The sequence below is a fragment of the Salvia miltiorrhiza genome, chromosome 1, assembly GCF_028751815.1.
Source record: "Salvia miltiorrhiza cultivar Shanhuang (shh) chromosome 1, IMPLAD_Smil_shh, whole genome shotgun sequence".
Classification (NCBI taxonomy): domain Eukaryota; kingdom Viridiplantae; phylum Streptophyta; class Magnoliopsida; order Lamiales; family Lamiaceae; genus Salvia; species Salvia miltiorrhiza.
This window is the reverse complement of record NC_080387.1, coordinates 68,627,040-68,639,244: the sequence shown is the minus strand read 5'-3', so window position 1 is coordinate 68,639,244 and position 12,205 is coordinate 68,627,040. Positions and strand designations below refer to the sequence as shown.

Here is a 12,205-nt window from a genome sequence, read left to right as displayed (position 1 = left end):
TGGAGAGGTAGGAGTAGTGGTAGGGAAAAAGATTAGTGGTAGGGAAAAGAAAATATTAGTGATGGTAGGGAAAAAGATTAGTGGTAGGGAAAAGAAAATATTAGTGGAGGATAATGGGGTGTTACATTAAGTAAATATAAAAATGTGGTGTAGTAATAACACATGTGTAAGAAAAAAAATATATGTAAGACTAATCATCAATTAATAAAATGCTAGAGCATAAAACTCTTGTGATCAAAATTAGAATAAATAGCACTAACATTAGTGCACTCTCTCAATTTATAAATACATCATAGGAAAATAATTTGAGAAAAATATTGATGGAAAATTTTTATAACTCATCATTCCTAAATTTCTCGGTAAAAATAAATAAATACATAAATTTTTTTTTTTCGATTTGAAAACTCAAAATAAATCTTTGAGCTCCATCATTCTCTTAATGGACTCAAAATATATTTTGAGTGCATCATCCGTTGAAATAAAAATAAAAATAAATTATCACGTATGTAATCATCAAATTCACATAAGTCCGTATTTTATTAATGGATGCTGAACCCTAATTACCATAAGAAATTCTTAAATCAATAATTAAAAGTCTATAATCCTTAATAAAAGTCGGGGCATTACAGCTATTTACCCATTTTTAGTTATATTAAAACAATGAGTGTAGAGATACAGCGTTCTGAAATTAAGCAGAATTGCTATCGATTGCGAAAATAACTTTAAAGTTGAGTGCAACCATTGATAGGCTTTTCTTGGTCAATTATAAAATTAGAAGAACGATCTGTAAATTAAGTTGTCAACACTGAAAACACGAAAAGAGTAAATAAATGAATTCAATTCAAATAAACAAATAAATATATTTCTTAACCATTACCTGCTTTACTTCAGGAATTTTGTGGCTTCAAATTTTTGACGGAAAGCAAATAATCATAGCTTCATTAATAAGTAATTTATGATATGTTGTTGATTTTGGCATCGTATCGTACCCGGGTGATATTGTTTTGTATTGTATTGAGAATTTGAAATATTTTTTAGAAATTTAAACTCTGTAACACAGGAATCAAGTTAACCATTAGAGGAATTAATAATATATTTTCTGAATAAGTGTAAAGATTTACGACTTTGTCCGATGCAAGTGTAGTGTAAATTTTTGTTTTAGGGGAGTATATATTGAGAATATTATATGAAACGTAAAGAGCATTAATTGCTTCCCTCGCAAACCAAGAATATGCAAAAATAGTCGGCAGACACATGAAAATTGGGTAAATATCAGTTTTTGACCCATCGTTTTGACGTTTTTTCAAAAATATCCTATCCTAAGCGTAATTACAAAATAATACCTATCGTTTCATTTTTTTTCTTATTTGTGGCCCGTAAAAATAATCCGGCGACCGGTAATTGACGTGTCCGGTCAAGTGCCATGTTGGCAGTACACATGGAATTAAAAAAAAAGGGTTAATTACGCCAAAAACCATGAACTATACCTCCATTTCCAAATTTACCATGAACTTTGTTTTTTATCAGCAATTCCATGAATTTAAAGGGTTGATCAATTTTCCATGCTTTTTTGCTCCGGTGAAGCTCCGAGCTGAGATGGCAATTACGAGCTGACATGGCGCCGACATGGCGCCTACTATGACTGAAAATTGACACATGGCAACTACGGGCTGACATGGCGCCGACAGGGCACTGCCCTCTGCCGCCGCCGCCCTGCCACCCTTCTCCACCACCATCTCCAGATCAGCCACCCTATGCCGCCGCCCTCTGCTGCGTTCTCCCACCACCACACCAGATCCGCCGCCTTCATCTTCCCCCTCGCGCCACCACCACGCTAGATCCACCGTCTCCCTCCCTCCTCCCACCCCCAAATTGAAACCCTAGGACCGCCTCAAACACGCACCAGAGGCGATTCTGGTGCGCGAGCTCGGGAAGGATCGGCATCGGAGTTTTGAGGAAGAATTTGACGTCGTCGGAGAGCTTCGATTGGAAGCGCGAGAAGAGGCTGGAAAGCGAATTTTTGTGGCTTGGCAAATAATTATGGCAGCGGCCGTGGTTGTGGTTCAATTTACAGACCTCGCAGAACACGAATTCATGCGGTTCGTTTCTGCTCTTCTTCTTCTTGTCGCTTGAAATTGAGTTCGCCGCCTTTGGCTCTCCTTTTCCAAGCCCGGCGCGACAGCAGATCCGACCTGCGACCTAACAGCAGCACATGGAGCCGACGTCTCCCTCCCTCCTCCCACCCCCAAATTGAAACCCTAGGACCGCCTCCCTCCTCCCACCACCGGCGCCGCGCCACAGATCTTAATTTCAGAATCGCGGCGGCGGCGCACGACCTGGTGGCGAAGATGTGGCCCTAGGACCGCCTCCCTTCTCCCACCGCCGCGAAAATCTGACTCCAGCGAGCAGCAGACTCCCTCCTCCCACCGCCAAGCGGTCCCGATGACGTCTAGTGAATTTCCCGGCTAGGAGGCATGGTTGGGGCTCAAAACGACGTCGTTTTACCCCCCAACTAAACAGCGTCGTTTTGATTCAGTTCCGGCGATGCCATGTCAGCATTCAATTTGGGGATTTTTGAATGTCATGGAAAAATTGATCAACCCTTTAAATTCATGGAATTGCTGATAAAAAACAAAGTTCATGGTAAATTTGAAAATGGAGGTATAGTTCATGGTTTTTGGCGTAATTAACCAAAAAAAAAAAACTAGAGAAAATCCACCTACTAAAAAATGCAGCTATAAATAAAATTAAAAATAATTTCTTCCTTGGAACCATATTCTAATTTCTTCATCGTTCAGATTCAGACGTGTTGCCTTCTACCATATCCTCCCCTTCCCCTCCCCTCCATCGCCCACGCCGCTGCTCACCACCTCCACCATTGGCGCCGCAGCTCTACTTCATCATCCTCAGCACCGCAACTTTAATTCAGCAAATGCTCTGATATGGGGATGACATTTATGATTATGAGCTCTCATCTTCGAAGTTTTCATCAAAAAAATTGGGTTGAACTTTGAAAAATCATGCTTAATTTCAATCTCTATCCCCCTTGCAACCACCACAATCTGCTGTCGCCGGATTCCCACATCCTCTCAAATCTACCTCAACAACCCCCAAAACTTCCAAGAAAACTACACTCAACAATCGGGCCCCACCATTTCCTCCTTGCTCAACCGCATCACCGCATTGGAGTGCGCTCCTTCGTCGCTCATCCCCCTCCCAGTCCCTCCGCGCCGCCACCGCCCGTTCCATTCTAGCCCATTTCAGAGCCTAACTCCTCCCTCCTCTGCCATCTCCTCCGCCGGCGCCTCCCTACCATCATCTCCACAGCGGAAGCTAGAGGACGGAAGAGGAAGCCCCTTGTGCTTTCTTCAATTAAGGCCCTCGTTGATTCTTTGCTCAATTCGCTCACCTAAGGAAATACATTTACTTAATTGATAAAGCTTGAACCTTTACAACTAGAATCTGGCGAAGGGATTGAAGCAACACAGACAAGAACAAAAAATTTCAAGTTCACAAATATATAATACTCCCACACATCACAATAATCGTGCAACATAACATCAAATTTCTTCCTAAAATCATGTTACAATTATTAAGTAAATGTTTCTTTACATTTCTATCTTTTTTATATTTCTATGATTTATTATAATGAAAACGTGTGCATCTATTATCTCAGCCGTTTAGTTTTTTTAAAATCAAAAGTTGATATCAGTTCTTAGTTCTCTTAGAGAGGATTTCTATGTTAACCCTACCTTATACAGTTATACTATATATTTTGTACTGCTCCCTCCTATTCATTTTGTAAGTCGTTTTAGACTTTTTATTTATTTACAAATTAATTGTCGTTTAAGTTTTTAGAATCAAAATTACCTCTATTTATTGAACACCTCGTTAATTTTCAGCTTTCCTCAAAATCATTTTTTCGTGATTAAAAACACTATGCAGAAGCCTCAAGAAGATGAAGTGTTTTTCCTTTTTTTCGCGTACAAAATAATGATTATATGATTAAGGATAATTATCATTAATTAAGGTAATTTTGGGTAATTTTTCTTTTTATTAATTTGTGTGTCAAGCTTAGAAAGACTTATAAATAGAATAGGACGGAGTACTTCTTAGTCATATGATATAAGTCATTTTGTAACATTTGATTGTTTATATTTTAAATAGCATTTTGAAATTTAATACCAAAAGTGGCCTCATTAACTCTCCTCATTTATGGTTTTTTTTTTTAAAGGGAAAAGGTGCAGAGTGGCCCCCGAAGTAGTAGCCCCTATAACGTATAACCCCTCTTACTCACTGTGTGTGTGTGCAACTAAACCCCTGAACTCCGAGAAAAGGGTGCAAATTCCCCCCTCGCCGTTAAGTGTCCGTTAACGTTTGAGTTTAATTGCACCCTCTACTTCAGGGGTGGATCTGCAACTTAATTTTTTTTATTTTTTTTTTATAATTTCAGCAACCCACCTCCGGCATCAACTTAACCACCCCCGTACTCATCGATTCTGACTTGCACCTTGTCAGCTCGCACGCGCCCAATCTCTTGGTTGTCGACTGCCCACCGCTTACATGCAGCAACGCCACCAGCTTCTTCACCGCCCCGCACAACAGCATCTCCTCCAACACCTTAACCTTTTAGGTTTATCTTATGATATTAATTGTGTATATATTTATATATATAATATATATTTAAATTTTATTTATTTATTTTTGAATAATTATTAAAACTCTAGTTAATAATTATGATTTTATTTTTGATTAATTTAATATTTGTAAATTTATTTCAAAAGAGAGAAAAAAGAATGAATCCGGGTCAGGACTCGAGACCCTGTGAATCTAATGGATCTGAACATGAATCTCATTTTTTTGGACCTAACGGATTTGGACCGGATCCTGACCTAAGTAAAAAAAATACGGATATGGATTTGGACCAAACATGATTCGATCCAGGTCCACATCTGGAGTTGGTGATGCTGCTGCATGTCGGCGGTAAGCAGTCGACGATCAAGAGATTGAGCGCGTGCGGGCTGACAAAGTGTAAGTTGGAGCCGATGAGTACGAGGGGCGGTTAAGTTGTGCCGGAGGTGGGTTGCTGAAATTATAAAAATAATACTCCCTTCGTCCCTGAAATGGCTTCCTCTTTGGGGACGGCACGAGTTTTAATGAAAAGTTGTAAAGTGTATTGATAGTGGAGAAAAAGTGATATAATTATTATTGGAAGTTATGAAAAGTGTTATAATTAGTATTGGAAGTGGTGAAAACTGAAAAGTAAGTATAAATAAAGTACTATTAGTGGTGGAGTAGGTGTCCGAAAATGGAAAGAAAGAAATATGAAGTTATTTGGGGGACGTCCCAAAATGAAAAAAGAGGAAGTTATTTTAGGGACGGAGAGAGTAATAATAATAATAAAATAAAATTAAGGTACAGATCCACCCCTGAAGTAGAGGGTGCAATTAAACCCAAACGTTAACGGACACTTAAGGGTGTTAGGTCAGAGGGGGGAATTTGCACCATTTTCTCGGAGTTCAGGGGTTTAATTGCACACACAGTGAATAAGAGGGGTTATACGCTATAGGGGCTACTATTTCGGGGGCCAATCTGCACCTTTTTCCCTTTTTTAAATGTTTTCCACTAGATAATAATTGTTCAATTAAAGATACATTATCATTAATTAAGATTTGTTTAAGTATAAATTCTTTATATTAATATGTATACAAAAGTACACAATTAAAGACTTATACTATTAATTATAAATAGGAAAAGTCTAGAAAGACTTTTGAAAACATTTTAGTAAGCAGTCAATTTTCAAAAAGATGTCAACAGATTGTCCTAGACTCAGAGGAAAATATTTGATGTCAAATTTAACAATACATTAATAGCTCATCGTAGACACAGAGGAAAAATATTTGATGTCAAATTTAAAAAGTCCATTTTCTGTAAAGAGTGAGATAACCGAATAAGGTACAAGTTTACTCGGCATTTCCTTTCTTTTTATTTTATTTTTTAAATTTCTTTATCTGTCATTATCCTTTTTTAAATATATAATTACATATATGTGAAAATGTATAAAATAATCTCTACACCCATATTATGTACCATGCATGCAAATTAACATTTACTTTTAAGCATAAAAAAATCACGACAATTGCCCATCTCAAATATATCAAATAGCGGATTACATGGAATATTAATTTGGATTATTTGAATTCCAAAAATCACATAATTATCCATTATTATATACGAAAAGATATTTAGCAATTTAATAAAGGATAATGTCTAAAATATTTTCCTTCGTCTGAAACGTCCAACTAGTATAAATCTAGGGTCTAGAATGGTTCCAAGTTAACACATAAGATTTGGTTTCTATTATAACCCCTCCTAGTTATATTAGTTTTAGGGGTTATTGTTGGAAAACACATGTAGTTTCTCAATTTTCTGGTTTATAACATGACTTTATAATTTGACCAGAAAATACATCAATTTTTAATTTAATCGCAATTATAACATGACTTTATAGTCTGACAAGAAAATTCAACAAGTTTCAATTTATTCTCAATTGTAACATGATCTTATTTAGATTATTTTTCATCAAAGATGTATTAATATTTATTGTATTTATATTAAATTGTTATGAATAAAATATTGTTATTAATTGATTAATTTTGATAAAAATTAAGTTAGATGATTAACATATATATATATAAGGCTAAAGTTCAATGAAGAAGGCCTAAATGTAAGAAAGAAGAGAGAATTAATCTAATCCGTTGATCTTATCTAATCTAACGGACATGATTTATTCACGCCATGTTCAACGGATTTTTTCGTTGAACATATGGGGGGCCGAAACCCAGAACCCCCAAAAATATTGTATATGTCCACGGAAGTTCAACGAAAAAATCCGTTGAACATGGCGTGAATAAATCATGTTCGTTAGATTAGATAAGATCAACGAATGAGATTACTTCTCTCTTCTTTCTTACATTTAGGCCTTTTTCATTGAACCTAACCCTATATACATACATATATATATATATATTATATATATATATATATATATATATATATATATACATTTTCAACACACAAATGCACACACACACACACACACATATATATATATTTGATTTTAATATTCTATTAATATATTACATACTCCCTCCGTCCCTAAAATAACTTCCTCTTTTTCCATTTTGGGACGTCCCCCAAATAACTTCCTCTTTCTTTCTTTCCATTTTTGGAAACCTACCCCACCACTAATAATACTTTATTTATTCTTACTTTTCACTTTTCACCACTCCCAATACAAATTATAACACTTTTCACAACTTCCAATAATAATTATATCACTTTTTTCTCCACTATCAATACATTTTACAACTTTTTATTAAAACCCGTGCCGTCCCCAAAGAGGAAGCCATTTCAGGGACGGAGGGAGTATAAAATAAGTATTTATTTATTTAAATTATGAAATTATAAAATATTAGGACCAATAAATAATTTAGGTACATATATAATAGAAACTATGTTAAAAAGTAAATAATATTATATATTATTTACATATAGATGTATATTTATCAAATATATATATATATATATATATATATATATATATATAGGGATGGGCTAAAATAAAAACAGTTTTTAGTGTATAAAATATAAACTAATATCACTCATTGGATTAACAAGATCTAATGGATCAGATTTATCTCATTTTTAAGCATAAAAATCACGCTGCATTTTTAAAAAGGATAAGAAGGTAATTTGTTCTTTTAAAATCGGTTACTTCCTAATTAATCAAGATATCATTGATTGATATCAAAATATTTTCTATATCTGATAATGGTATTGTAGTAATCATTATGCTATATATTATTATAATTCCTCATACTTTATTTTCTAATTTTTTGTAATTAACTCAATATGTATGGTCATTGTTCATAATCATAAATATATTGTGTTCTATTAGTAAGGTTTTGTATAAATTAATTACAAGGTATTGTTATAATTGAGAATAAATTGAAACTTGGTGTACTTTCTTGTCAGACTATAAAGTCATGTTATAATTGCGATTAAATTGAAAATTGATATATTTTCTGGTCAAATTATAAAGTCATGTTATAAATCCGAAAATTGACAAACTACATGTATTTTCCGGCAATAACCCCTTAGTTTTATACTATTACTATACTATTAGTTTTATACTCCCTCCGTCCCTGAAATGGCTTCCTCTTTGGGGACGGCACGGATTTTAATAAAAAGTTGTAAAGTGTATTGATAGTAGAGAAAAAGTGATATAATTATTATTGGAAGTTGTGAAAAGTGTTATAATTAGTATTGGGAGTGGTGAAAAGTGAAAAGTAAGAATAAATAAAGTATTATTAGTGGTGGGGTAGGTTTCCAAAAATGGAAAGAAAGAAAGAGAAAGTTATTTGGGGGACGTCCCAAAATGGAAAAAGATGAAGTTATTTTAGGGACGGAGGGAGTATATAATAGTATAAAACTAATACTATATAGTATAAAACCATTCATTAATCATTGCTAGCTTACAGTGTTAATATGCCGCGTGAGTGAAAATATATGCAAATTAAAAAAAAAATGATATTTGAGAATTTCACCAGCTTCAAGCCATTTAAAAATGGTGTTTTCGCAGCATACAAACCAAACAAATTTAAGACAATGCTGCGGCTGATTAAGAAGAGAGGCGACGATCGTCGTCGTCAAAAAGGTGGAAGAGTTGTATTGTTTTCCGATTAATTAGTTTCATTTGGAAATGGAAGGAGGTATTAAATGTTGAATTTGTTAAAGTTTCAGCAAATTGCTCTTGGTTTGTGGCGATTGAGAAGCGTGCTGTTTTAACGGAAGTTAGGAGTTTCGGTGATCCTCATTTGGATAAAGCAAGATGTTTGCCGGTACTCTTTTTATTTCTGCACCTCTAAAATTAATTTCCAACAGTTTTTAGTTAAAATTATATAGTTATTTTGATTTCTGTATGCTTTAGATCATCAAAAAGCTTCTATATCTTCTCAATCAGGGTGAAACATTCACGAAGGTCACTCTCTCTCTCTCTCTCTCAACTTTTTCATTCGAAGTATTTCCTGTCTTCCATTAGGCATTTTGCGATTCATGAAATCTGAGAATTATCTGTGACTCGACTGCGTTAAATGTTTCGTATAAATCCTTTTTTTTGTGTTTATGAATAGTGTAGGGATATTTCTGTCTTTGAATTTTCAGCTTTGCACTCACGAAACTGTTTAATCTTTTCAGTTTTCCAAGTATAACATTTCAAAAAAGTTGCATCAACATATGAAGAAAAAGATTTCAAAAATGTTGATCAACATATGATTTTCCAATTTAGTTGAGGTTTCCACATACTGGTGTAGAAAGTGGTAACCCTTAAATTCAAATATATATGTGTTAGGATACCATTTGCTTTTATTAGTGTAACTAGTAAGACGATTACGTGCATATTCCTATTCTTCATTGTATTGACATCCTAATCCCGTTTTGTAGACTGAAGCTGCAGCAGTACTTTCTTCTGTTATAAAGTTATATCGATTTCAAGATATTCATTTGAGAAGAATGTTCTATCTAATAGCAAAGGAGCTCTGCCCTGTTGCAGATGAGGTACATAATTCCTGGTCTTTTAGTTGCTTCTACTTGTTCTTCTCCTCTCTAGCTAGGATTTAGGTTTTATTTTTCGCTTTAAAGGTTGAATTGGTCACTAGCTCCATACTCAAAGACACCAACAGCCGCACTGTTATTTATCGAGCAAATGCTATCCGTTTACTTTGTCGGATCACTATTGGCACATCTTCAACTACAACCCAAATTGAGAAATGCCTCAGCGATGCTTTTGGGGACAAAAATCATATTGTTCAAAGTGCTGCCCTTGTGTGTGCTATTAATCTGATAAAGGTATTATTACAACACGTTTGAGGAATTACAAAAGTTGTACAACTAGTTGAAGTATTTATATTTTTATACTTATATTCTTGACAGAGATATCCAATGATGCGCTACAGAATCATGATCATAAACCTTGAAAAAGTGCTTCGTACTCCAGCGTTTGTGGAGTACCATAGCTTTTATCTAACTTTTATGGTAAGATGTTAAATGATGCATGTATAGACTTAATATCCTACCTTTATATACTAGTAGAATTATATTTCTTTTATGAGGGCACTGGCCCGATTCAGTTGGATTTACATGTTGTAAGAGCTTGCAGTTGCGGATAGCAAAGGGCAATGTGTTGGAAGGTGAAACGTTGGTTAGCATTTATACAGAGTCGATTAACGATATTGGATTTGCTCGTTATTTTTCTTCTCCTCTGAGTCCATGCTTCCTGGCTCGCCTCATTAGACAGGTATTGTTATTGTTGCTAGTATAATGATCATAACTGGTCATGTTAAAGGGAGGGGTGATTGTTTTTAGTGCTGATATGATATCGATTGAGATGTGTAGATTTCCCGAGCTAGGCATGTCAGTGTGGTGCATCATCCAAGTTACTTTGAATTCCTCAAGTCTTGTATCTATCATGAAGATGAAAGGGTTGCAATAGAAGGATTTCGGTCACTGCAAGAGTTGAGAGACATCAGTTTTAGCGAGATTAAACCTGCACTGTATGTTATACAGCAATTTTGTTGTGTTTCTCCCAAGCCTGTGCTAAGGTTTGGTGCTTTCAGGGCATTGCAAAAGGTTGGTATGCCATTTGTTTGCTCTAGGTATTTAAATTCCTAATTTCTAATCTTGCTTTCTCCTCTACGTAAATTGATCGAGTTGAACTAATCTTTTCTCCAAATGTAACATCTTTTACTCAATTTGCTGCTACCAAATCATAATAATTTGTATATTTCCTCAAATCTCATTTTGATGTAACAGGTGTGTGCGGCGCAGAGACATGCATGGGCAATTCCTAGAGATTATATTACAATTTGTCGCGACGAGAATGCAATCAAGTTATATCATGCGTCGGATCATCGTGTAAATCATGGATCTATCAATCTGCATTTTAAGTTATTTATGGCATTGATTAATATTTGTTTTTTTGAACAACAGGAGAACGAGGCTGGAGCTGAAGTGACTCAAGTGGTTAAATCTCAATCCTGTTATGCAATGAAGGAAGCTTCTATTCATAACCTTAGGAGGAGACAAGGGCGATTGCAGTAGATTGGGAATCATCATCTGCAGAATCTGTAATTGATTAGTATATCATGCATTAAATCAAATAGTCTAAACTTAATTAGAAGATTATTAGCCATGCATGTGTGAATCATGATGATTTTTGACATCCAAATTAACTATTCATTCATAACTATATTAAATGACCTCAATCCATTGTTATCTTCATGAATCATGCATAATATTATACCTTGTTTATTAAGATTCTTGTTTATTAAGATGGATTAGAATATTTGGATATCTCAATAAATGAAAATAAATTAAACTCTACGAAAATATGAAAGTTCGAATCTGAATTGATCACTAAACAACACAACAATTACAGAGCTACCTAGACACACACTAACGCGCACACAGAGAAGGGCAGAGGGATTTGATTGGTGAAGTTAATTCAATTTCACGTAACCATGCATTTGATAAAAAAATCTAATCTGGGTATGATACGTCAAACCATCAAAATAACAAAATCAACCGCAATATTTTGAACAATCTGCAGTGATGAAATACAAGTGTGTTCTAATCTGGCAGTGAGCATCTTTCAACTAAGTCTAAGGCGAAATATCGGGTTTCTTTTAGTGAGAGACAGATCCACCAGCAAAACCGTAGCAAGAAGTCCAATCATGCAACCAAGTAAAGATGCAAGAGTGATAGAAATGGACCACTTTTGGTCACTAGTATATATTCGTCGAATTAAACAAAATGTGCGATATGAACACAAAGGGATCTCATCAAAGAAGTAAAATGGATTATTGATTACAAAATCCAATACCTTATTAAGCTTGATAGTAAACAAAGCGATAAAGCTGCACATCTTACCTTGTGGCTTAAGAGATCTCTGATGTTGTCAATCCCGTAAAGAATATCATTATATGAATTACTAAACCAAAATGATAGGAAGAAAGGTCTAGTTGATATTCCCAGACCAAAACAGGTGGAGATGAAAGCACTGCACATCTTCCGCAAGTCCCGTTGGCCGCAACATTTCTGGTCTAAACATACCCATTTCTTAAGACCTTCGTGATAGCTGACAGAA

The 12,205-nt window shown here is 34.9% G+C and overlaps 1 protein-coding gene across 6 annotated transcripts in view; it reads left to right on the top strand.

Moving 5' to 3' along the window:
- LOC131005388 (coatomer subunit gamma-like) overlaps positions 1 to 11,324 on the top strand; it is a 29,442-nt gene extending 18,118 nt beyond the window's left edge. For 2 of the 6 annotated variants that reach the window (XM_057932349.1, XM_057932348.1), the window contains exons 3-10: positions 8,993 to 9,043; positions 9,505 to 9,618; positions 9,703 to 9,909; positions 9,994 to 10,095; positions 10,220 to 10,357; positions 10,456 to 10,689; positions 10,873 to 10,974; positions 11,050 to 11,324. In XM_057932349.1, the coding sequence (XP_057788332.1) occupies positions 8,993 to 9,043; positions 9,505 to 9,618; positions 9,703 to 9,909; positions 9,994 to 10,095; positions 10,220 to 10,357; positions 10,456 to 10,689; positions 10,873 to 10,974; positions 11,050 to 11,160 (1,059 nt within the window). In that variant the 3' untranslated portion in view covers positions 11,161 to 11,324. Of the gene's footprint in view, positions 1 to 8,550; positions 8,720 to 8,799; positions 8,904 to 8,992; positions 9,044 to 9,504; positions 9,619 to 9,702; positions 9,910 to 9,993; positions 10,096 to 10,219; positions 10,358 to 10,455; positions 10,690 to 10,872; positions 10,975 to 11,049 lie in introns of those variants that run through there. The other 4 variants (XM_057932346.1, XM_057932345.1, XM_057932347.1 and 1 more) reach the window with 4 other exon arrangements.
- Positions 11,325 to 12,205: the final 881 nt, after the last annotated feature.